At 55.6% G+C, this 25,503-nt stretch overlaps 1 protein-coding gene across 6 annotated transcripts in view; it reads left to right on the forward strand.

Annotated features, from left to right (window-relative positions):
• The window catches only part of ARHGAP23 (Rho GTPase activating protein 23), a 124,702-nt gene that overhangs the window by 36,093 nt on the left and 63,106 nt on the right, over window positions 1–25,503 (forward strand). For 3 of the 6 annotated variants that reach the window (XR_006287641.1, XM_037886705.2, XM_037886707.2), the window contains exon 1: window positions 18,146–18,968. The exons of 2 other annotated variants lie outside the window; for them this stretch is intronic. Coding sequence is in view for 3 of the 4 variants with exons in the window: in XM_037886705.2 (XP_037742633.1) it covers window positions 18,660–18,968 (309 nt within the window). In the remaining variant the exon portion in view is untranslated. Of the gene's footprint in view, window positions 1–18,144; window positions 18,969–25,503 lie in introns of those variants that run through there. One more of the 6 variants, XM_037886708.2, reaches the window with a different exon arrangement.

Raw genomic sequence — 25,503 nt, forward strand, 5'->3', positions numbered from 1 at the left:
AGAGCGAGACTCTGGTGAGCTGTTGCTTTTAAACATGAAAGGAACGAAAGCACAGCTGAGCCGAAGTTGACATTCGAAGTGTTGAGGCTGCCAGGAGAGAGATTAGTTTGGTCATGATGCAGATGAGCGGGGAATGGAGCCAAGTGGGAATCCAGCGCCGGCAGACAGAGGAGCATTAAATGAGACGCTGTCAAGATAAAAGTTTTTTGTCTTTGAAAAGAACAAAGCAACTTTCTTCCCCAACCGGAGCTGAAAGAGTCAGAAATCCAGTTTGCTGCTGCTTTTGGCTGTTCGCAAAAAGAAAAGGAGTACTTGTGGCACCTTAGAGACTAACCAATTTATTTGAGCATAAGCTTTCGTGAGCTACAGCTCACTTCATTTGTTTGCCTTTTGCCTTTGACTTAATGGGGACTGGGTCAGTTTCACACACTGCTTGCCCTGGATCTGGCCTGGTCAGTTTCAGCTTCGGGCTGTCCTGGTCTAACATGTTGCAGTCTGGGCTTGGGTTTCTCTCTGTACAAGGGAAAAATCCCCTGGAAAAAAATGGACTCAGCCCAGGTTGCAGTAGATAGACACCCATATCTCCTGTCCCTAATCCGGTAGGGGTCTCAGTGAGAGGCGAAAGATTTTAATGGCCAGTGGAGACTCAACTCCCCTCTTACCTAGAAGAGTAACTCCCCAAGGCCAGGGCTGAGGTCTGCTGGGCAGGGCATTGAGAGGCAGCCTGGGCTTGATGTTGAGACACTGGATTGGAGCTCAAGTGACCTGCCTTCAATTCCCAGCTTTGTCACTCACTTCCTGCCGGACCTTGAGCGAGTCACTTAATCTCTTTGTACCTCAGTTCGCTAGCCGTACAAGGAGCATAATCATCTTTCCTTTGTCTATTCGGATTGTAAGCTCTTCAGGGCAGGGACTGTCTCTTACAGTGTGCAGCGCCCAGCTGGGATGTAATGCTGGTCTCCGGTCATAGCGTAATTCAAATAACACTGGAGAGGCTGCCTGCACTGTTGATCAAGCGCTTTCATCTTCAGAGCTGTCAACCCAGCATCTTTCAGCAGCACCCAAATTGCATTGAATTTGTTGAATCCCACTTCCTGCACCAGGGTGAGAACTCTGGACTTCTTGGTTGCCAGCCCGGTGCCTTCACCACAAGGCTTCCTGCTCAGCTCTCCTATCTCTCGATGGGATGGGGATGCCGGTGTGTTTGCATTGTAAGGGATTGAGTCAATATTTGACTGCAGTTGTTAACTGTGTGTTCATGTCCGGTGAGCTGAGTCGGTCCCCTGATGAGGAAGCTGACCTGCAAAACAAGCAAATCGGCAGGTGACATTGGTGGTGCACTAATTAGCAGAGCATTTGGGGCTAATAAGTAGCCACTCCATTGCTAGTTACCCGTATTAACGATCTGGCCGGGTCCCCACCTCCTGAGCAGCCCACACCAATTTTAGTGTGTTTCCTTGTGGGGTTCCCCTCCCATTGTTGACTCTGCTTAGCTCTTGTGGGCTGACAGGTGCTGAGGCCCAAATCCTTGAAGGTATTTAGGTGCCTGGTTCCATGGGTTTCACTGGGAATGAGGAGGCTAAATACCTTTGAGGTGCTGGGCCTTAGTCCAGGTGGATGTGGCTGCACTGGGGTGGCACAAAGAAGCGAGGGGAAGTTCCCGTGGCTCTGTTTGAGGAGAGTTTGGCCAGCCCTGAGTTTTGGGGAGGCGTTCTGGGCCCATTTCTGATCTCGCACTGGTGCAAATGGAAAGTGAGAGCGGAATGGGGCCCACTGTTTCTGGAAGGGCCTGTGCCCAGAGAGAGAGGAGTTTCTGGGGTATGTCTCCTCTGCATTATAAACCCCCATCTGTGCCACCCGGGCTTGTGGACTCGGTTTTTCCGCTGCAATGTAAACCTGGGCTTACACTTGTTGGGCCCGGGTCCCACATCCATACTGTACTGTGCAGGCCTTCTAACCCAGGTCTGTGGCTAGACCTCCGTCCACACTGCAAAATGACAGGGCATACACCTGTCACAGCAGGACTCGGGCTCTGACCCACCCCGCTAGCAGGGCCCTGGGACCCGGGCTCCTGAGTGCTTGCTGACTTGAGTCAACCTCATTTGTGTGTGGATGGGGCTGGGGCTCAAACATCAGTCAGAGCCTGGGCTCAGTGTGCAGTGTAGACAGACCCTGAAAGGCCTTGCTCTGGGAGTTGAATGCTGGTTAGAAAGACGGTTCTGCCTTTCCCTCTGCTGATTTATTGACATTCTCTCCGTGTCTAGCAGGGGCAGGCGGGGGGGAACGGCAGTAAAGCAGCACGGCAGGGGCAGGGACTCAGTGGGTCGCCGGCACCAGGCTGCCTGCCCTGTCCCTACAAGACTCATGGGGTCGGGGGAGTGGGGAATGGGTGATCTGACCCAGCCTGCACCGCTCCAGACTGGAGGTGACTGGCTAGGGCACGTGGGCTGCTGTGACCCAGACAGCACACCCCACGCTGGGGCTACAGCAAAGCCTCGTTCTATACATAGAGCTGGTGTGTTTGCGGGGCTGGGGCTGCGTATTCAGAATGCCTTCCCCATCAGCATTCCAGGCTCTCGGCTTTCGGACAGCTGGTCCCCAGGGAGACCTCCCAGATCCCCTTCTCCTGTGTCTCCACCTCTTCTTCACTTTGCCTCTGGCCTTGTCTACGCACAGACCTGGCACCAGACTCAGTTGGTCGTGAGGATGGCCCTAACCTGAATGAAGAGGGTCCATGCAAGTGGTTTGCACCGACCTGACTAAATCGGGGTCTAAGCCCATGTCATCAACTCAGTTCATCTAGACAAGAGGGGAAATCGTGGGCTCCTTTGGAGGGTCTGTCTGCACTGCAGTGTGAGGTGTGAATGCAGCTCATGTAGACCCGTCCAAGCTCACTTTAATCTCACTGCTTGGGTACCAATGGCAGTGAACCCTTAGCAGTATGAATGTCAGTGCGGGTTAGCCACATGAATGAGATCCCTGGGTCCCAGGTGGGCTTATATAACCCATGCAGCCACGCCTTCACTGCTAATTCTATCCGCCCTAGGGACATCACGGCTAGCTCAGGTATGTCTCCGTGTGCTGCAATCACACCTCTGACTGCAGTGTAGACCTACCTTCCAATGGGGATGTGATTTCGCCCCTGGTCTAGATGCACCAAGTTAACTATATGGTTAGATCCTGATTTCATGGTCGGATGGAAGGTCGGATGGAAGCTCTGTCATTCTTTTCACTGGGGCCGGAATTTCACCTTGTGTTCCCCAGGGCTGCTCCTCTCTCTCTTCTTCCCATTGCTCCCATGTGGCTCTCTGGCCTCTTTCCCCTGTAGCCCCAGTTTTCTGGACGCATATAAATACATCTCCAAGGCATTAGCAAACGAAGCTGCCTGCTCCTAAGCAGCGTGTCCTGCCTCTGTCCCTGCGTTCGCTGTGCCAGTCGCTCCGCCCTCCCCTTTTCAGCGTAGCTCCCCGCTGGGTGCCAGTTGTATTTTCCCTGGGCCTGGGGTGTAGGAATCGGGGGAACTCCAGGAGTGGCTTGTCTGCCCCGAAGAGGTGTAATTAGAGGGGCCTAGCGGCTTTAAATAAAGAAACAAACTGTTGCCCAAATCCCCACTGAGCTGCAAAGCTCTTTCACTGTGTTTTTGGTTAAAGAGAATTAAAATGCTTTCTCGCACTTGGGCGCTGATCTCCCGGACTGGGCTGCCGCCAAGTGCTTGCCTCTCTCTGCATGACTCTCGCCCATAGCCAGGTTCGTATTCTCCCTTCCTTCTACTCATGGTTGGTAGATGTTTAAAGAGCTGATCACCCTGTTCCCTGGTCCAATTTGGTGTCTCTGACAGAGTCACACCCCATCTTGTGATTTGTCCATCAGAAACGTGATGCATGTTTTGACAGGGCTCCACGTCCCCTGAGTTGGGCCCCTAAGCTCCTTGTACTATCAATGTCGGGGGAGAGGCACGTTACAGTGGGATCTACAGGTCTGTTGCTACAGAGGCCTATAGTGGATTTGACCTAGTGATATTGTCCTTCCCGGGTGAGGATGGTGGCAGGGGCAGCCCGTAGTGCCCCCTATGGGACAGATGCCACCGACTGATTGTGAAATGCAGCTTCCAGCAGAGGGGGTTGGCTGGAGGTTTCCAGTGCTGCTAATCAGCAATTTGCATTTGGCCGCCATGGGAAAATTCACGCCCAGGTAACAGTAGGCGTGCGTGTGTGTGCATCCGGGTGGTGTGTTAGGATTAGAAGGGGTTGAAAATCTTGTGATGGGAGAGTTTTCTTTGGAAAATGCTGATTGGATGACACTGAAACGTTTTGTGGGAACTTATCAAGGTCATTGGCGTTTTTGCAGGAAATGATCAATTTGTGACATTCCTGCTTGGATGTTGTATTTTATAGTTAGGCAAAGTGATAAAGAGGAAATGGAACATTTCAATAGGGCGGTAGGCGATTGTTTCATTTTGTGACAAATTCCAGGATTTTGACTTTCCGACCTAATTTTGAAACCTTGGATTTCCTGCGGGACAGAAATTCCGAATTTTGACCAGCTCTAGTTAAGAATTTATCTAAATCTCTCTGCAAATGGGGCTGGGTGCCAGCCACTGCTCTGGGTGCCCCAAAAATCCAGCACCTCTCCTCTCCAGACTGTTAACTTTTTCTCTCCACCTGGGCAGCAGAGGACCGGTGAGGTACTGCTTTTAAGAGTGTTGGCTCCCTGTAGCAGCTGACCTAGAGAGCACGAGAGATGTACTGCTCTTACCAGTCAACGGTGTTCATCTCTAGCCCACGTGATAGACGTCTCATTTTGGAGCTGGCGGTTCTAGGCCGGGCTTCCCAAGACAGGCGTGTGTGAGAGAGAGAGAGAGATTTCTCTGGCAACTGTGTCTGTGCTCCACAGTGCACACATTCATTACGCTGGGCTTCCTCTGTGGCTGCGGGGCTATTTAGAAATGCAGGCATTGCAGCTGGGTGGCCCACGGGACAGCCCCGTTCATTACCAGGTGTTCCGGGTGCTCGAAGCACCGTCCACGTATGAACCCAAACAGATGTGCCCCCATGCCAGACCACGCAAGGGGCAGAGCTGTTGGCGAGACAGACTCCAGGGGGCAGCTGGGACGGGGAGGGAGGAGGGTGCTGCTCCGGGCAGATTTCATTTTCTTATGTTCCAGCTCCTTGTTTATGGCCCAAAGCTCTTTATCTCCAGATGTTTTCCTGCCACTCTATTGACACAGGTCTGCACCCGCCAGGCCTCTGTCATGGTTGACCTGTTCTGCCTTGGCAGCCACATTGGCTTTGCTTCTGTCTCTAACTGCTGTGGTCCTGCCTGGAGTGAGGAACACCCTGTCACTCCCACCCCTCTCTGGGCACTCCTCCGCCAGCCCTTCCCATGTGCTGCCAGCCTCCCTCCCCTTTCCATGTCCCTGAGGCCTCCCTGGAATGGTTCTTGCTCTAATGAGGATAATCACGGTAGACTTACCTGGCCCTGGATGCTGGTCCGCTAAGGTCGAGGGGGTGGGAATGGGGGCATAATCAGGCTGAGGGCTGGTTTTAAATGGATTAGTTCTTGGGAGTCACTTTTGGGTGGATTTGATCCCAGAGAGCTTGGGACAAGAGGAAAGGCAAAGCCTTCAGTGTGAGGTGATGGTGGGGGGAGTCCCTGACCCCGACCCCAAGCGTGGGAGGAGCTGGCTGACTCCTTGGTGTCAAGCCTCAGCTGTCAGCCAGGCAGCGCTGTGTTTGCTCGCCTGACATCCCAGGGCGATGATCACAGGTTGGAATCCGGCCGGGCAGGTGCTTGACTCTCAGGGGCTCTCAGAGCCGCGCTCCATTAGCTGCTGGGAAGCTGCTGCCCTGGGGGTGCATTTCGGAATCCAGCGATCCCACCCGGGAGACAGGATCTAGAGTCCTCTGGATCCCACCCCCGTCTCTCTCGCTGCCGGGCATTTCCGACTGTTTGCCCTTGAAACTGACCTGGGTCCATTCACTCCCCTCCCACCTCCTAGTACAAACTATTCCCTTACCAGGGGGAGACACGGGAGCTGGGGGGAGCACAGGGGTTATACACAAGAACCCTGCCTAGTGTCTGAATTTGTACTGGCCCTGCAGGGAGCCGGTGGATGGACCCCTTCTCCGCTCCCTCTATCTTGGCTGCCACGCGCCCAGGTGGGGAAGCTCTTTCCCATATAAGGTCTGAAATTCAGTTATTGTTTCAGCATGGGCTTTATCTGCCCTGGAAATCCTATTAAGCTCTCATTTTTCTGACCCTAATCTCAGCTCACAGTTCGGGAGGGATTAGTGTTTGGCCATCTCCCCTCCGCTCCCCCCTCCGCCCGAATGACAAAAACAATCTCGCCATCCCAGATCTCTCCATCCTTTGCTGGCCTGTTCCATTTAGAGAAATCCTTCCTCCCAGCTCAGAGAGTCATTCGCTTTTTCCATTTCTAATTCCCTTGTTTGGTTTTATCGCCTCCCTTCCATCTTCTTAGGGAGCTAAGATTTCTCTCTCTTTCTCATCTCTGGTCCAGGGCTGAAGCTAGGAAAAGAGTTATTAGTCCTGAAATCACATGGACTGGTTCCGCTCAAGCCCTGGTTGTGTGCAGGATGTCCGGGGTCCCGAAAGTCACACCATTCTGACGATGATCTTAGGTTAGCAGCTGGATTCTTGCAAACTGCTATAATGTAGGAACTGCCACACCAGATGTGACTTCTGACCTGCCCAGGCACTATCCTGTCTCTCCTGGACACGGTCCGGGTGATTCAGAGGAAGGTGCCAGGACCTAGGTGAAATAACCTACCCTGCGGGCAAACATCCAGACAGTGGTTGGCATTTGCCCTGGCGGTGATGTTCTTCTCAACAGTTTTTATGCTATCTAATGTGTATCATCTCACACAAGGGGGGAAGATAAGGTCGGAAGCAGAGTGACTGGAGGTCCCAGAGCTCAGCTTTTAAATAGCACCAGACGTGTCTCCTCTCTCGCTGTTGAATCTTCATGATCACTTGTCCCTTGGTCTGGGATCTGAAGGAGGGTAGCTTCGATTCCCTGCTCCTGTCTCACTTCCTCTCTCTTTCCCAGAGTGGGATGTTCTTCTCTTCACGCTGGGGCCAAGGGTTAGTGAGAGTCATTCCGGCGATGACTGGGCCAGCTGCAGATGTTCAGGGAACAGGACGTGTGCCGGAGGGTGTCGGGATGTGGCGTGCTGATATCCACGCAGGCCTCTTATGCAGTGCGCCGTGCTCGGGCGGGGGGTTGGTGGTGGGAGAGGAGAGGCGCTTTGTGAACTCTGTGGCGGGTCCCAGCTGGAGCTGACGACAGCTCGGGCCCCGGGGGCTGTTGCGTGGAAGCACCAATGAACGGGTTCCCCGGTGGGGTGTAGCAAACGCTTTGCGGGGACTGTACCATTACATGGAGCCCTTGTGACCCACAGCTCCTGACTGTGGACTCAGGGAGAAACGCAGGCCTCTGTCATGGGACATGGGCATGATCTGAGCTCAGGGCTGAAAGTTAGGACTCCTGGGTTTAATTCCTGGCTCTGGCACAGATTCTCTGGACGTCCTGTTGTTGTTTGTACCATTGGGGCACCTACTGGCCCCTGAAGAATGGTCCAGTGGGAGGAAGGCTTGCCTAGTGGTTGGGGCACCAGCCTGGGATGTGGGAGACATGGATTTGGTTCGCTGCTCTGCCACAGACTTGCCTTGGACAAGTCACTTAGCCGCTCTGGGGCTCAATTTCCCATCTGTGCAATGAGTGGAACAGCTCTGCCCTACCTCTCAGGGGTCTTGGGAGGATAAATACAGTAACAATAGCGAGCTGTGCGTGCTCTGGTGCTGGGGGCTAGAGGAGTACCTCCGAGGGACAGCCTGGGACGAGGGCCCCATTGCGCTAGGTGCTGTGTACGCGTAATGACAGGATGGCCCCTGCCTCAAGGAACTTGCAGGCGCAGGTGGATCCAAGAAAAAGATGTGGGGGGGACACAGTGAGATGGTTTGGCTGTAGTGCAATAAGCAGCAGCCCCGGTGCACCTGCTGCCTGCCCGGTGTCAGTCTGTGGCAGTGAAAGGAACAGGCTGGAGAGACTGCCTGGGAAGCGATGGGAGATGCTGTCTGAGACGGAGATTGCAGAAGGAGCTGGGTCTAAGTGCTTCCTTCTCCACTTGTTGCTTCTGCACAAGCACCCCTGGGAAGCCCCGTCCCTCTGAGCTGATCCAAACCATGTGACTTTAGATCGCTCTGAGCCTCAGTTTCCCCACAAGTAAAATGAGGCAAATATCTCCCTGGGGGTTGCAAGTATTAAATAAAGTAGTTTTCATCTCTAGATCCTTTTATGAACAGCGTCTTAACACAGGGAGGCCGTGGACCATGACCGGGGCTCCTAGGCGTAGCCTCAGTACAAATAGTGACTAATAATATAAGTACTAAAGTATTATTACTAACCAGTGAATTACAGGAGTGGCTCCAGGAGCCTGGTGGGTGGTGGGAGCCGATAGACCAGTAGAGGGCAGTAGTGGGCAAGGTTGTCCTTTCCGGCATGATCGCACAAGGATAAAATCTGAAGCTGCCTTCCGGGACAATCGTTGTTGTTTCTGCCGAAAGGAGCTTCCCCGTTGGGTTCCTGTTTGAAAGGTGAAGCGGGGGAAAAAGGGATGGTTTGGTATAAAGGCTCAGGACTGGTCTGTCAGTTCCCATTCTGCTTGTCGCATCCAGGCCTAGTGAGAGATCCCTCTTGTCCCTGCCCGTGTGGTAGCTGGAAGGCTCGGAGGGTTATAAATGTGACATAGAGCCTTGCTCTGTTAGGCCTGGGGCTGGTTCATTTCTGGCCCAGCTCAGTAGCGCCGTTGGAGAATGAATGCCCTTTGATCATGCCAAGGTCTGGCCATTGGTGGGAGGGGGTAGTGTATATGGGTGAGCTGGCCTCTGCTTACACCAATTCTGTTGATACAGGAGCACGATCAATGATGGGAAATCAAGTCAACTTTCGAAAATAAGTTGCAAGGGACTTCCCGGCGCTCCACTTGCCCTGGCTCCATCTGCCAATTTCGGTGGTTTTCCCAGGGTGTTTTCCTGTCGATGATAAATCTTTTCCTCTCCCCTGTTTCTATACAAGAGACCCACACAACACAACAGGCAGAGATTGTGCAAGTGACTAGACGCAAAGTGCTGTCAAATGCACAACGTAAACAGTCTGAAAAAAACAGAGGACAAAGATATATTTCTCTCATCGCCGTCAGTTCTGTTTGCCTTGCCCCCGATCCTGCAAAAGCGAATCCAGCGGGGCTAGTCCTGGGCTTAAAGTTACGCATGTGTGTAAGTTTTTGTGGGATTGATGCCTGGGTTGTAACTTGTTACAGGAGTAGGTAACCCTCTCCCAAGAGAAGGGTGTCTTGGAGAGGAAGGATGGTCTAGCAGGTAGGAAAGCAGCCTAGGTCTTGGTAGACCTGGTGATCTTGGGCAGGTCACATAGTCGGTCTGTGCCTTAGTTTCCCCACCTGCACAATGTAGATAGTAGCCCTGCCCTGCCCTGCCTGACAGGAGTGTCGTGAGGATAAATACATTAAAGGCGGTGAGATGCTCAGATACTGGTAAAGGGGGCCGGATAAATACCAGAGACAGGTTTGTGTGTTCACAAGATTCCTTTTCATCCCTTCGTGCTGTGAGCCCGTGGGGCGGTCGATGCTAGACAGAGGCAGAGGAGGCTGAAGGCAAAGCCAAGCTCAAAGCGTTGTGTAAATGTGATGAGGGTGAGAAACAGTCACTTCGCTCTCCTTCCCGGTTTTCCATTCCACACTGAAAGGGAATGAATGCTGGTAGTGAGCCAGCAGAGGGCTCTGCCGCCCACAGGGAGTCAGCTAAGGGAAAGTGTCTGTGTGTGTGTGTTGCATTCTGGGAACTTGCTGTATTCTTCCATTGCCCTTGCTTGGCTGTATATTTAGGACACTCCTGGGTGAAACTGCAAAGTATGTTGGCAGGAGGCCAGCCCCTCTCACATTCCGACGGGTAGAATCTGCCCTGCTGAACACCACCTGACCTTTCCCAGTTTGGGCTGTCAGAACAAGGCCGGAGCCTGATCCTGCCGCTCTTACTCACACGAGTAAACTTTCCCCTGCTCCGCTGGGCAGTGGGAGAGCCTTGGGTTAGGCGGGGGAGCTGATATTTTGGACAGTGATCCGCTGCTGTACATTCACCCAGAGCTCCAGGTGGGCTTTTTATGAAAGACATCGACGCAAATAAATGGGAGTAAAATGGGTGGGATCGTCTGTCGGTCCCCCGGGGCACCTGGAAGGCCGACTCCGGTTAATGCTACTGCTGTGAGTTGGAGCAAGGGGCATTCTCCCTTCTTTTGAGTTCCAAATGGGACTGGAAGTAGTGAATGGGGGGCTGCTGCGAGCTACCCTCGCTTGTATTTGACTGTATTAAAGATCCTATGAGCGAGTGTTTTCTCCCTTTAAAATGGGCTTTGTGATCCACCCATGTATGTTCTGTTTGGAGTGTGTCGCTGTTACAGGTGTTTATAAGGGGCCCAGTGAACTTTGCGGCAGTTTAAAATAATCAAATAATCCCCTCCCGTGGCCCCCCCCCCCCAAAAAAAAAAAAAACAAAAAAAAAACAGTTGGAGCGTGAGACATTTCAGCCACCGCTGCCCCTGGCTGGGTCTGAGCCGGTGCCCAGCTCTCTAGCCCTTTAACAACTGCCTGAGCCATTCGGCCTGCAGGGCGCCTTCCAAACCAGAGCCGCGGGCGTCTCTGAGCGGCAGGGTCACGCACAATCCACTCCAAAGACCTAGAGGGGAAAAGCAGGATGTGGCCAGGTGCCACCTGAGCTCGCTTGCCCCCGTTGGCAGGAGGAGGCCAGCTCCGCTCCCAGGCAAGTCACTTTTGCCGTTTTATGTAGTTTTATTGGGTAGTTGGAAACAAAAGCCCCCCTCCCCATCCCGCCCTCATCTGCTGACAGCTGCACAGTGGCCCGTCTCGTTTCTCAGGCTCAGCGGCTCAGCTTGTTGGGACATGTCGGGAAGACGCCAACCAGGGCCGTGTAGCAATCCCCAGCCCACCTTGGAGCAGGGCAGGCTCTGGGAGGATGTTTCCACAGGGATCTGGGGAGATGGTACGGCTGAGGGGCTGGCACGGTGTGTATAGGGGTGGCGTGAGGGCGGCCGCGTGGAACCTCGTGAGCTGGGATCAGCCTGGACAGAGCGTCTTGCTTAGGCTGAAGCTCTCATGAGATGCACACCTCTCCGCCAACTATGTCATGTTAGCTTAGCCAGCATTTCTGACAAAGGCCGGGGCGTGAGGGGGGGGCAGAGGAGAGGGAGGGAGTTGGGGAAGGAAAGGAAACAGGAGGGTGCAGCCTGCCAAGGCTGAATCAGCTGAGAGAGCCAGATAGTCTGTCCTGAGCTTCCTGCTCCATGCACGTCTCCCCAGCTGCCCTGGATAAAGCCAGAGGGGTAGGTGCCTACAGTGATGGAAGGGGATCCCCAGCCGTAACTAGGGCCCTACCAAATTCATGGTCCCTTTTGGTCAATTTCACAGTCACAGGGTTTTAAAAATCATAAATTTCATGATTTCAGCTATTTAAATGTGAAATGTCAAGGTGTTGTAATTGTGAGGGTCCTGACCCAAAAAGGAGTTGCAGGGAGGGGAGGCGGTCGCAAAGCTATTGTAGGGGGGGGGTTGTGGTACTGCTACCCTTACTTCTGCACTGCTGCTTGCAGTGACCCTGCCTTCAGAGCTGGGCAGCTGGAGAGCAGCGGCTGCTGGCCGGGAGCCCCCCTCTGGGGGCAGAGCCTCCACCAGCAGCAGCGCAGAAGGAAGGATGGCCTGGACTGCTATCGCCACCCTCACTTCTGCGCCGCGGCTGGCAGGACGCTGCCTTCCGAGCTGGGCGCCTGGCCAACAGCCGCCGGTCTCTGGCCGCCCGGCTCTGACGGCATCAGCACAGAAGTAAGGGTGGCAATACCGTGACCCCCTCCACCCCCCAAAATAAGCTTGTGGCACCCCACCCCACCCCCCGCAACTCCTTTTTGGGTCAGGACCCCCAATTTGAGAAACGCTGGCCTCCCCCGTGAAATCTGTATCGTATAGGGTAAAAGCACACACAAGACCAGATTTCGTGGGGGAGACCAGATTTCGTGGTCTGTGACGCTTTTTTCATGGCCGTGAATTTGGTAGGGCCCCAGCCATGACCTTTGGGGCTTTGCCTTGTGACACCTCTCTGTGACCAGCCTTTTCATTATTCCTCACCTCTGCAGCAAGCTCTTGGTCCAGTTCTGCATGGCGAGCACGTCCCTGAGCCAGTGCTAACGGGCCCCCTCACTGTCCATGTCCTCAGAGGCCAAGCGATTGAATGGGCCATGCAGATGGGCCATAAATAGAAGGCTCCAGGGCTGTAACTCTGGCATGGAACACATGGACTAATGAATATATCCCATGTATTTCCTGTGGAGTCATGATCGCAGCCCTTCAACTACACGTTCCCCTCTCTTGCTCTCATTCCTTCTCCGACCAACGCGCTCTCGTGCGCGCTCCCTGTCGCTGCTGGCACTCGTTCCTTCTCCGACCGACGCGCTCTCGTGCGCGCTCCCTGTCGCTGCTGGCTCTCGTTCCTTCTCCGACCGACGCGCTCTCGTGCACGCTCCCTGTCGTTGCTGGCTCTCGTTCCTTCTCCGACCAACGCGCTCTCGTGCGCGCTCCCTGTCGCTGCTGGCTCTCGTTCCTTCTCCGACCGACGCGCTCTCGTGCACGCTCCCTGTCGCTGCTGGCTCTCGTTCCTTTTCCGACCGACGCGCTCTCGTGCGCGCTCCCTGTCGCTGCTGGCTCTCGTTCCTTTTCCGACCGACGCGCTCTTGTGCGCGCTCCCTGTCGCTGCTGGCTCTTGTTCCTCCTCCAACACGCTCTCATGCGCTCTCCCCCTCGGTCGCTCTCATTCATAACAGTGGTATGTAACCCATTGCTTATTTCAGCATCTGTACCAGATGCCTGGAGGGTAACTAATGTAAAACCATGTTTTTAAAAAAGGCTCCAGAGGCGATCCTGGCAATTACAACCTAACTTCAGTACCAGGCATATTGCTTGAAACTATAGTAAAGAACAGAATTATCAGACACACAGATGAATATGACTTGTTGGGGAAGAGTCAACACGGCTTTTGTAAAGGGAAATCATGCCTCACCAATCTATTAGAATTCTCTGAGTCGGTCAACAGCGGTGGATAAAGGTGATATAGTGTACTTAGACTTTCAGAAAGCCTTTGACAACGTCCCTCACCAAAGGCTCTTAAGCAAATCAAGGAGTCATGGGATAAGAGGGAAGGTGCTCTCATGGATCAGTCACTGGTTAAAAGACAGGAAACAAAGGGTAGGGATAGATTGTCAGTTTTCACAATGGAGAGAGGTAAATAATGGGGTCCCCCAGGATCTGAACTGGGAGCAGTACCACTCAGCTTATTTACAAATGATCTGGAAAAAGGGGTGAACAGTGAGGTGACAAAGTTTGCAGACGATATAAAATTACTCAGGATAAATCCAGAGCTGACTGTGAGGAGTTACAAAGGGATCTCATAAAATTGAGTGACGGGGCAACAAAAGGGCAGATGAAATTCAGTGTTTATAAATGCAAAGGAATGCACATTGGAAAACATAATCCCAACTATACATATTAAATGTTGGGGTCTAAATTAGCTGTTACCACTTGAGAAAGAGATCTTGGAGTCACCATGGATAGTTCGCTGAAAATGTTTGCTCACTGTGCAGCAGCAGTCCAAAAAGCGAACAGAATGTTAGGAACGATTATTAAAGGGATGGATAATAAGACAGTCCGTATCATGATGCTACTGTGTAGATCCATGGTACGCCCACACCTTGAATCGTGCATGCAGTTCTGGTCCCCCCATCTCACAAAAGATGTACTAGGGTTGGAAAAGTACAGAGAAGGACAATGAAAATGATTAAGGTCAGGGACAGCGTCTGTATGAGGAGAGATTAATAAGACTGGGACTGTCCTGCTTAGAAAAGAGACGACTAAGGGGGAATATGATAGAGGTCTATAAAATCATGAATGGGGTGGAGAAAGGGAATAAGGAAGCGTTATTTATCCCCTCACATAGTACAAGAACCAGGGGTCTCCCAGTGAAATTAATAGGCAGCAGGTTTGAAGCAAACAAAAGGAAGTACTTCTTCACACTTCCCTGCGGCACTCATTGTGAAGATCAAAAGAATAACTGGGTTCCAAAAAGAACTAGATGAGTTCCTGGAGGACAGGTCCATCAATGGCTATTAGCCAAAATGGTCAGGGACACAACCCCATGCTTTGGGTGTCCCTGAACCTCCAACTGTCAGAAGCTGGGAATGGATGACAAGGGACTTGTTCTGTTCATTCCCTCTGAAGCACCTGGCATTGGCCACTGTTATAGACAGGACACTGGGCTAGCTGGACCATTGGTCTGACCCAGCGTGGCCATTCTTGTGTTCTTATGTCCCTCCTCCGATCGCTCCCCCTTGATCTCATCCATCTGATGGGGCGTGCTCACGACAGCTCTTTCTCTCTCCCATCCAGCACATGTGCCCCGTCTCTCTCCTGTCCAGGGCACGCTCGCCTTCCACGTCCACCATGCGCTCGTGCGCCCTCTCTCGTTTTCTGATTCTCGCCCTTGCTCTGTTGGGCTGACCGCACTGCACCCGTTCTGTCCCCAGTGCGCTTGTCACCAAGGGATCTGCTGGGGCAGGGGAGGTCGATCATTGCTTACAGCCAACAACCCAGGCCGTTATGTAAATTGCTACCTGCATTGTAGGGGTGACTCAGATCCCAGCAGGTACCTGTGCCCCCAAGTGAGATGAATCTGATTGGCTGGTCGCTGCTTTAGCTTCTGTTAGGTTGATACCCCAATGGCTGGGGGTGTTGGTAACAGTCTGGTGGGGGGAGCTGATTCCTCACCCACCTAGCTGCGGAGGGTTCTTGTGGCGTTGGCTGGCGTTGCTCTGATGAGGACGAGGCGAATGGAGCGAGCCCAGAGAGGTGGAAGAGGCAGTGCCTGCTGGCAGCTGAGTCCCTGGCCCCTGGAGGCCGAGGGATACAATCCGAACAATGATTGGCATTTCCCCGGAGCGGCCGCACATGGTTGTCCTCAGACACTAGAATTGCAAGAATGCTCCGTGGGACCTGCTTATGCGGGGCCTGGCCATAGGCAAGGGGGCCCATCCTGCATGGTGCCGACCCAATGGGAGGAGCAGGACCCTCGGCACCAAAGCCAGATGCTTGCCCGAGATCTGCCCCACCCTCCTGGCCCCTCTGCGAGTCTGCTCAGCCTTCCCTCTCCCTCGGAAGTGGGGGGAGGAGGGAAGATCACTGCCAAATGCCCCCTGCCCCTTTCACCCGCCCGGCCCTGGCAGGAGGACTGCAGAGCGGGAGTCCCCCACTTTTAGCCTCTCTCCTCCCATAGCCCCACGCTGGGAGGAGCCACCCACCTTTCAACCCTGGAGCCACCTCTGCCCCACAATGGGCTGGGTTTGCCTCTGACCCCCTCAGCCACTCTCCTTTGCCCCATCCTAGCGGTGGGGCAGCCCTCGCTTCCTGGGACCCCTGGCCCACTCTGGCCCGGGTCCCTGCCCTGGGATGGGCACAGCGCTCCTTCCCTTCTGCCTTGCACCAGTCGCTGACCTCTCTCCCTTGGCTCCCCGCCTCGCTCCCTGGCCTTGTCGGCTCCCGCCAAGGCAAAGTCCGGTTAAAAACTGGCAAACAGGAAATGAGAGGAACAAACGTTGCCATGGAAACGGCCTGGGCTTCTGTCCGATCCTCCCCGCGGCAGGCGGCTGGACCCCCCGCCTTGTGTTTGCAAGCGCCAGCTCCATGCCCCAGTTAGGTGGAGCCCATGTGCATGGGGCATTGGTGCCGTTGGGGGCTGGTTGATCAGCACCCGCGTGGCCTGGGCAGTGCCACTTCCTTTTCCCTTCCTGTTAACGCCCACTGGGGAGAGGCTCCCCCCCGGCGCTGGGGCCCAGGCCCCGCTGGCTCTGGGTTGTCGCAGAGGTGGGACTGTAGCTGCGTCCTAGCCTTGCCGGAGCCCTGGAGGGGCCCATGGGTTTGGTGCATGTCGGGGAAGCACCTGTCAGGCCAGCCCCATAGCAGAACAGGACAGGGCTGCAGTCAGGGTGTGTCTGCTGGTCCCATGGCAGCATCATGTTACAGACGGTCTCTGTCCAGGTCCTTATCTGGCCCCCAGCGCTATGGTATCTGAGCGCCTTGCCCCTGGGAGCTGGTAGTCCCATTTTACAGATGGGGAACTGAGGCCCACAGGGGCTTACGTGGCTCATCCAGGGAGTCTGTGGCTGGGAATTGGACCCAGGTTTCCTGAGTCCCAGGGCAGCCTTGCATCTACTAGGCTGTCCTTCCGCCCCCAGCCTGCCTCCCCCTCACTCTTTCCAGTGTGCTGCAGGTGAAATGATCTTAGGGTGTGTCTCGCACACACCCCCATCCTGACTGCTCGTCCCTTCAAATCAGCCCCTTTGTCCTCTCCTTCATCCTGGTCCTTCCCTTTCCCCTGTCCTGGCCCTGATCCCCTGGCCTCACACCCTGCCCACTCCTGCCCCCTTGCGAACTGTCGCCTGCTTTCCCTGCTGCCCCCTCCTCCTGGGCTGATCTCCCTCCTCCAGCGCAGCAGGGACTACATTACAGTAGTCAGAGTTGTTAGCCACAGAGGCAGAGGCGGTCCCTGCCACCAAGAGTTCACTGGCTAAATGGACCAAACAGGCTCAGGGTAATTGGGGAAACTGAGGCACGGAGAGTAACTTGCCTGAGGTCAGTGGCAGAGCTGGGAATAGAACCCAGGGGTCCTGAGTACCAGTCTAGCCACACTACCAGCTTCTCTTTGCCTCTCTGCTGCAGATCTCTGCTATGGTGTCATCTCCTCCTCTCTCAAAGCCTCATCCCACTACGGGACTGCCTGATCTCTCTTTGCTCAACCCATCTACCCACCTCTCCCTCTGGCCACGCTGGTCAGTTTCCATCACTCATCTCAGCCCTTTAGGGTAGGGACCATGTCTCAGAAGCACTGAGCACACACGCAAGGTACTGTACAAATATTGACCCAGGATGCTCTGGGAAAGATTCCCTTCCCTGTCCACACATCTCCCCGGGAGCGATTATGTCTGTGTGCGTTCCAGCGACACCGGCGTGCCAGCATTGTGTTCTCACTGCCTTTTGAGTCCAAATGGCAACTCCAGAGGTCTTGGCTGTCCTGGATCTAATCAGAATCCTTGAGGTCCCCGGTTCGAACCCGTCTGAGGCTGAAAGTGACCAAAAGTCATTCTCGTTTGGTGGCTATTGAGAGTGGTAGGATTTGGAACATTCCCAGGCCGATTGCTAATGGGCAAGTCTCCACGTCATCGTTAAAATGGGTGCTCAGTGCCACCACAAAGGGGTCAGCTTAGCATGGGGGTCAAAGATCAAATGGGCTATGGTGACTGAACCAGCCCTAGAGGGGTCCCTAGTGGGTGAGGCATTGTCTTGGGGGCCGTTGCATGGGGGAATCCCAGGCCTGGTTCCCCAGCGCTGGCCAGCCAGTCTCTGGGCAAATGTGCAGCTCAGAGAGAGAACAAGAAGGGAAGAGAGTGAGAAAGTAGAGATGGGAGCCGCCCAGCTCTGAGAATCCCCGCTGAGTGTGTCCTGGGGTGACACCTCGTGCTGTGCTCCCCAGCTCTGGCCTGCCTTGTGTCCACTTCCCAATGCCTCTTTTCATTCAAGGACCCCAATGCACTTGGCAGAAGTGGGTCGGGCTCATCACCCCGTTTCGTAACTGGGGAAACAGTGATGCACGGAGCAGGGCTGGTGAATCAGCCCCGTGTCAGCCGCCGGCTCCAGGAAGAGAACCCAGGAGTCCGGACTCTTGCTCTAGTCACTCGAATGCACTCCCTCCCCCCCGCCCACCTTCTCTTGGCAGGCGCAGGGCTGCCAGGCTGGGAAGCGAGTTGAGGGAGGAAGGAAGGAAGAGGCCGGGAGGGAGGGAGAGGAGGAAGCCGGAGGATTTAAAAAAAAAAAAAAAGATCAGCAAAGTGAAACTTCCAACCCCCCTGCGCTTGTGTCAGCTGGAGGGGGCTGGGTCGCCCAGCCAGGCAGCGCCGGAGGGGGTGGGTGGGCGGGGTGATACTGGGTGGCCTGATAGCCCGGAGCAGCTGCAGGCAGAGCGTCTGCATTCTCTCTTGCTGTCTATCTGTCCGTCCGCCCGCCTGCTCCTGCCTCCTCAGCTCAGCCTCTGCTGGTTCCCAGTGTGGCTGGAAGCTGGCTTTCCGGCGTCAGAGGGTTTCAGTGCCTTCCCCTCGGTGGGGGTGGGGGGGTGTGTGTTCAGGTCAGCATCCTGAGGGGGTGCGTGTATCTGGCATGCCCAGGACCGGAACGATCAACATTCATCTGTGATACACCAGACGAGCGAGCTGACTCCGCCTGGCAGCCAGGGAGGGTTTTTACACCAGACTCTGCTGAAGTTTAGGGTCTAGCCGAGGGAAGCAGGGAGCAAGCTCTGCTGTTCCCTCTCCACCGATGGATCTACAGGGGATGGGCATCAGCTGCGCCAGGGACTGAGATCCATTCAGCTCACTTGCCTCTCCCAAAAGAATCTTTAGTTCACGCCTTCCGCCCCGTCAGTGACTTTCCAGGGAGAATCTCTCCCTTCCCCTTTGCTGGATGGTGGAAGAAGGCGTGGGCAGTGGGGATAGGGCACCCCACAGGGGACTGCGGGGACCCCGTCGTCCTCTGGCTGCACCGAGGAACATGTCGGTGGTGGGCAAGGCCCTGTGGAGTGTGGAGCGGGCGGGGAAGGGCTGGCGGTTTGAGCAGCCCATCGGTGTGGACTGCAGCTCACCCGAGCCCCGCTGCATCTGGTTGACCAGCCTGCGGAATGACAATGCCGACCTGGCGCATAGGTACCGTGCCGGGGCCGCCCTCCCCAGGCAGAAACGCCGCTCGCACCCTCAGCTGGAGACACGCCACATGGTGAGAGATGCGTCGGCGCGCCCTGGTCACCACACCTAGATCCCCTTTGACCCTGGAGTGGGGGAACGTGGGGAGGGGGGATCCAGTCCTTGTAGCCTTAGTTCACTGTCCGATGGGGGGTGCGTGAATGATTTGGGGTGGCATGTTTCCTAACCCCCTAATGGATGGGTGCTAAGAAGTAGAGGGGTCACTGGAGGCTAAGTATTGCTGTGTGCCATGATTAGGACTTGGGACTAACGAGTGATGCCCGTGAATATGGCACCTGGGGCAAAGACACCAACTTGGGTGGAGGTCTGCTAGCTTCTGTTCCCCTGTAATAGGAGTGGGTTGGGTCTCTCTCTCCTGGGACTTTACCCTCCTGCCCCAAGTTTTGCCAGGAGTATGGGGGAGGTGACTGGGCTTGTTTCTCCGCCCCTGTGTCTGCTTTGGGGTAAGGTGCCTGCAGGGTTAATCTCCTGGGGTGTATTTCATGATACCTCCTCCCCAGAACTTCAGCAGGGAGGGCCGTGCCCTGTCTCTGCTAAGGCTGGTCCTGCATCTTCTGCTGGTCACCACCACGGTCTTGACCATTGATCTGAAAAGTCCCGAAGGGTCTCTGGCCCTCTGGTTTTGGTGTTGGACTCCGCGTGGCAGGTTATCTGCTTGGTCTTCTCTCTGCTGAGGTTTGTGGGACGGGGGTAGTGGAAGTCATTCTCTACCCTATGTCATGGTTCATATCTTCTCAGTGAATGGTGACCAGATACTCCGGCTTAGCAGTGTGAGTGATAAACGAGAATGGAGCAGATCCTGGGTTTACTGATGTTAATGTGCGTTTTGCCTGAGTGCGGCCCACAATCAATATATGGGGTTGGGAAGGAAAGTGGGTGAAGTGTGGAGGGGTTGTGGGGAGCTGGGAAAAGAGTGGACAAAGGGACCCCAGAGTTTGGGGTTCCACCTGCATTTCCTTGGTGAGCCGTTGCTTCCTCCTCTCTTAACCTGCTGACGGAGTGCCTAGTGCGTGCCCAGAACAGAGCTAAGAGGCTGTTCGTAAGTTCAGTGTGTGCTTGGACGGTCGTGCATCCGACGTCCCTTCTGAGGGCTGTCGAGTCGGCTCACAATGGGGGACAAAATGCAAAGCAGACAGAACGAGAGAGGCGAATGAATGACCGCAGGGTGAGGAACATAAAGGGAGGGAGTTAAGGTTTCTCTGTGTTTGTGAACCCAGGGATCTGCCAGCCCGGTAGTGAGTGAGTCAGTGATGGCTTTGTGCCCAGCGTTGAGATGACCGGCTTGCACAAATCGTTGCTGTGATTAGTTTTCATGTGGGTTGTTTATACACAACATTGGGCCAGCCTTGTTGAGTGATTTAGTGCAGGGGGCTGGGGATGTCAGGACTCGTTGCTATGTGACCCCGGGCAAATCATTCTCCTCCTCCATGCCTCAGTTTCTCCACCTGTAAAACGCAGATAATATTTACCAGCTTCACGTGGCCTCTGAATTAGTTGTGGCCTGGGAGCCTCCTAGAACAGGGGCTGTGAGATGTTCAAGTTGCTGCTGTAACGTACAGAGCAAAACTGAGACCTGTGTAACACTGAAAGAGTCTGGTGCGAGGGATGTGCCAACAGGAAGGAATTGGCCCCCCCCCAGCCCTTTGGGGAGTCAGGCATCAATATGTGTGGGGCTTCTTTCATTGCCCTTGCTGGGGGACTGCGGGTGACTCCCATCACCAGAGATCTGCACATCTCATGGTGAATTTCAGCGGAGCAGTATGAGGGAGTGGGACCCAGCCAGGCACAGCACCTGGGGATGTTTCTGTCCTCAGTTAAAATAAAAAGAAGGGGGAAAATTGGCTTCCTCCAGGGCCAGAGAAGGAAAGGGCACGGGGGAAGGGTGACAGGCCAGGTATTGAACTTGGCCTTTCCTGATGCTCAAGGTGGGACGTGTGTTTATTCCAATAGCACCTAGAGACCCCAGCCACGGGTGAGCCTCACTGGGCTGGGTGCTGTACAAACGTTTACCTGGAGACGGTCCCTGCCCCAGAGCGCTTACAGTCTAAACAGACACGGGGCGAAACCGGGGCACAGAGAAGAGACTTGCCCAAGGCCAGGCTGCTGGTCAGGGGCAGACTCAGGAGCAGAACCCAGCACGGCGAGGTTCCAGTCCAGGCCCTTACTAGCCCAAACGGCCTCCTGAGCGTTTTGTCCTCTGGTTCTTTCTGTCAAACAGCAGCGAGGGGAAGGGCCTGAAGAGAGAGAGGAAATGAAGCCCGCAGCATGTTCAGCAGATGGAGGTTGCTAGGGCCAGCAGCAGGAGCACGCTGGGCGCGTGCCACGTAATGCCCCGGCCCAGGGGTTCTGCTGCTCCAGCCACGTCCGCTCCTCCCACGCCACAGCTGCCCACGGGCAAACTCACCTGACACTTTGCCGCACCTGCTACGGCTGGGAGCGAGAGCCGGCCCTGCTCCCAGCATCCGGTTGGTATTGGAATGGTCTTGGTGGGGGAGGCATCGCTTTGTCCAGCGGCAGGTTTTGTTCTTGCCTGGGCCTGGCCTTCGCTCCTGCCTGCGTCTCTAACCGTGCCTGCTCTGCTGGGGGGGCGCTGGGCACCTGCCATGGGGCTGGGCTACATCTCTGGAAACATCAGGCTGCTCGATACTACTCTGTGAAGGAGCAGGGGGGAAATGGACGTCTCCGCTCCCTGGAAAGGCAGCCTGCCCTGTGCGCTCAGTGACGATCCGAACCCAGCGCTGGGGCGAAGTCCTGTGGCGGAGGACGCACGAGCCTTCGCTAGGCGCTGACTGAGAAACTGACGCGCCTTCGATGGGCTGAGTCCCACTCCAGTTTGAAACCAGCCGTCTCCCCCCAGCGCGATCCGTTTCTAGAGGCGCCTGCAGGTCTCGTCCCTCCTCCGGGGAAAGGGGCCAAGGGCCGGAGGAGGCCCCGAGTTTGATCCTATGTGTTACAGAGCAGCAGCCTGGGTCTCGCCCTGAGGAAGGTCACAGAATGTTTCAGGGGGTCGCAACCATCTTCCTGTTTTCCAGTGGCTAGATGAGCAGGGCGCTGTGCAACTCGTTTCTGCTGTGATCTGGGGGGGCCATGCAGTGGGAATGGCTGAGCCCCACTGGCCGAGGGGAGCGGACAGGCACCATCTCCTAATCCTTTACGGCTATGATTTTGCAGCCCTGATGCTGAGAAGCACTTATGGATGTAGCTGTATTCAAGTCAGTGGGCCTACTTTTTTGAGTAAGTGTTACTCACCATAAGTAAGGGCTGCAGAATTGGCCCTTTGGCCCCGTCTAGGCACATTGGGCCACAGTCATCCCCGGTATAACTGACCTGTGATCTGAAGGCTGTGCCCAGGACGGGCCAGCAGCAAGGGACATAGCCGGAAAGATGGGCTAAGGGTAACGGCCCACCTGCCGTAAAGGGCAGGCTGGCAGGAAGGACTTGCCCATGTTGGGGGTGCCCCCTTGGTTGTGAGGGGCAAAGGATCTCATGCTATGGGGTCCTTTGTTCACTGGCCGGCTGCTGTCTGGTCTGTTGGCAAGGAACTCCCGAAGCCCACCGCCTCTCGGCATCTGCTGGCTGGGGGGTGGTGGTGAGGGGGCCTGAATGGAAGATGATGGGGGTGAGAGACAACAGGCAGCAGAGAGAGCGGCGGGCAGGAGCTTTCCTGGAGGCAGCTCCTAGCAAGCTGTTACCATGGGCAGGTGCGTAATTAAACAAGTGCCACAGACTAGCCATGTGGGAGCCCTGCCGACGTCCCTGCGAAGGGTAGACTGGTGTGTCTGGGGTGGACGCTGCGGGCGAGGGAGTCGTAATGGCTGCAGGTTAATGTCTAGGTGGCACATGTGCTGCCCCCTCTCTCGGGCTCTCTTTCCGAGGCTTGCCTGTACTGGTTAGAATCACAAGGGCACATTCAGCTGTCAGCTTAAAAATAATCCAGCGAACAGGCAGCCGGGACAATGGAGACCACAGATGGGGAAAGTAGCTGAGCCAGGCACTCCTGGTCTGAAATGGCGAGGATCCTCCCGCATCTCCCCAGCGGGGCCCGGGCTCCCCTGCTTTGCCTGGAGCCTCACGCTGAGAGGTAGTTACAGGGGCTGGCAGATGAGTGGCCTGGGGCTGGTTCCGTGGCTTCTCTCTCTGGTGAGCAGGGCTGTGGCAGAGAGCAAGCTGGATCTGGATCCCCTGCAGCCGAATTCTCCTCTGCTTGTCCTTGCGCCTTTGCAATGTGGGTACAAAACACTCCCTGGATGGGAGGCATTTTCCCAGCTCAGCACACAAGGCAGCAGAGAATCAGACCCCTTCTAGGCTCCTGAGTGGGGCGGGTCAGCTGGCTAGCAATCGCCTGGGGGCGCTGCTGCCATGTTAAAATCTCCCCTGGGGACCCAGCAGTCAAAGCCTGTCCTGGGGGCTCTGCCCAGATCCAATCAGTAGCTCTTGCCAGGAGCGCCGGAGGCTGCAGCTGGAGGATGGCTGGAGAAGGCTACGTCGGGGGGATTAGGCCTTTCACGGCCATTAGCGCAATTGCATTTGCTCCCCTGGCGCTTTTCACCATTGGGGAATCAGGGCTTCCTTTGTTTAGCCTCCTGCAGCGTCTCAAACCCAGCGCAGCCCAGTTGCTCCTGGACTCTTGCTTGGATCCCAGGAGAGCTGTCGAGTGGCCGATCTCAGGCTTTTGGGCCTTTCGTAAGCATCTGACCCGAAAACCAGAGAGATTTGGTTTATTCCAGGGCTGCTGGGATGCCCAGTCCCGGAACGACCAGGGTGTCCTGAAACCAAGATGGCAGCTTGGTTGGAATCGGAGTGGGTCATTGCATAACAGCACGTAGGGGGCGGGGCTTCCCAACGGGCTGCAGGGAATTCCTTGTACCGTGGGCCAGGTTCTGCTGGAGTGAAGGCAGCGGGACGCCTTGCGGCGAGCTCTCTCTTCTGCCCTGGATCTAGGCTCTGAACTCTTGGGGGCAGGGGCCGTTTGTTCCTTGTTTGTACAGCACCTAGCACTGCGGGGACCTGTTTCAGGACTAGGCCTCCTAGGCGCTGCCACACTACAAATAACTAATAATAATACTAGGCCCCAAAGCCTGGCATGGGGCCCCCCTCTCCCTGCAGTTTCTGGGTGGGGGGCCGAGCTAACCCGCGGCAGGTTTTCATTGCCAACAGGCAGCCTCTCTTCGTCGCTCGGGAAAGACACAGGCGAATGTGTCACGCTGGGCATCTTTATTTTTGCCCTTCAGAGTTGGGCGGGAGCGGCCTGGTGGTGCTTGGCTTTGGAGGATAGAGATTGGGACGCTTTGGCACTGCTTCCTGTCTTGCTTTGTCTGCAGGATCTGTGGCAGTGTGACCTAATGGTTAGGGTGCTGGATAGGGACTTGGGAGACTTGGGTCTATCCCCGGTCTGCCGCTGGTTTGCTGGGGGGCCTCAGGGCAAGTTCCTGCCCTTCGCCGTGCTTCGGTTTCCCCATCTGTAAAATAGGGAGGATGATCCCACCCTCCTTTTGGCAAGACGCTTTGGAGATCTTCTGGAGAACAGCGCTGCGTGAGAGTGAGGGATCATTATTGTTAACAGCAGGCAGGAGGGAGGGAAGTGGGTTCACTGTTGCCCGTGATAACGCCGGCCTGGGGAGCATTGAGCGATGGGCTGGGCACCTGCGATCGCTCCTGTTTCAGACCGGTGGGTTTGTCAGGGCGGCCAGTCACTGGAAGCAGGCAGCTTCTCAAGCAGGACAAGCTCGGAGCCCAGGGCAGATCACTGGGCCAGGCCTGAGGCCACCCTGCCATGGCTCCTCTGGATTGGTCGTGGCAGGAGAAGATCTTCCCAGGCTGCAAACCGCGACCCCGAGAGAGCTTGAGCACCCCCCTGGCCAGCGCCGGCTCCAAGCAGGAAGAAGCTGCGCTGGGTGCAAACTGTGCCTTAGTGTCTGGCTTTATTGTGCGCCGTCTGCCTCAGCATGGCTCCCCTGCCGGCTGGACTGCCCAGTTCAGACAAGGCCGCCACGTCCCCTAAGGCTGTCGCTCTGAGACAGAGAGCCCCATTAGGCGGGAGATGCAGATTTTAATCGCGCTGAGCCAGCCTGCCTCCTGCCCCCCACGGGACTCCCAGTCCCGACAGAGATCCAAGCAATCTATCCAGGGCATAAAGGGCTTTCCACGCTCTCCCTTTCCGGAAGAGCGCTTCACGCTTATCAGCCATTCGCAACACAGAGCCTTCCTTCGGCTCAGGCCGGCTTGTGAGATTAAGCCCCTGACAACTCTCTGAATAGCCCCCCGTGCCAGCCACCCGGCACCCTCCAAGCCCGCACTGTGCCAGCGCAGCGAGCCGAGATGGGCCAGGGCAAGCCAAGCCATGTGACAAACAGCTGGATACTGACCGTTCCTTCTTGCGTAGAGCCTGGTGGGGTTGATTGTGCCAGGAGCCAGAGGGGGGCCTGGGGTGCAGCACAAAGGGACGCGGGACACTCGACCACATACAGCAGGGCACATCACGCAGGCCTAACCCAGCTGCGCGGAGGGGTTGTAACACCCAGGGTCAGCGCTCGAAAGGGAAAAACAGC

This window comes from Chelonia mydas, chromosome 27 (genome assembly GCF_015237465.2).
Source record: "Chelonia mydas isolate rCheMyd1 chromosome 27, rCheMyd1.pri.v2, whole genome shotgun sequence".
NCBI lineage: Eukaryota > Metazoa > Chordata > Testudines > Cheloniidae > Chelonia > Chelonia mydas.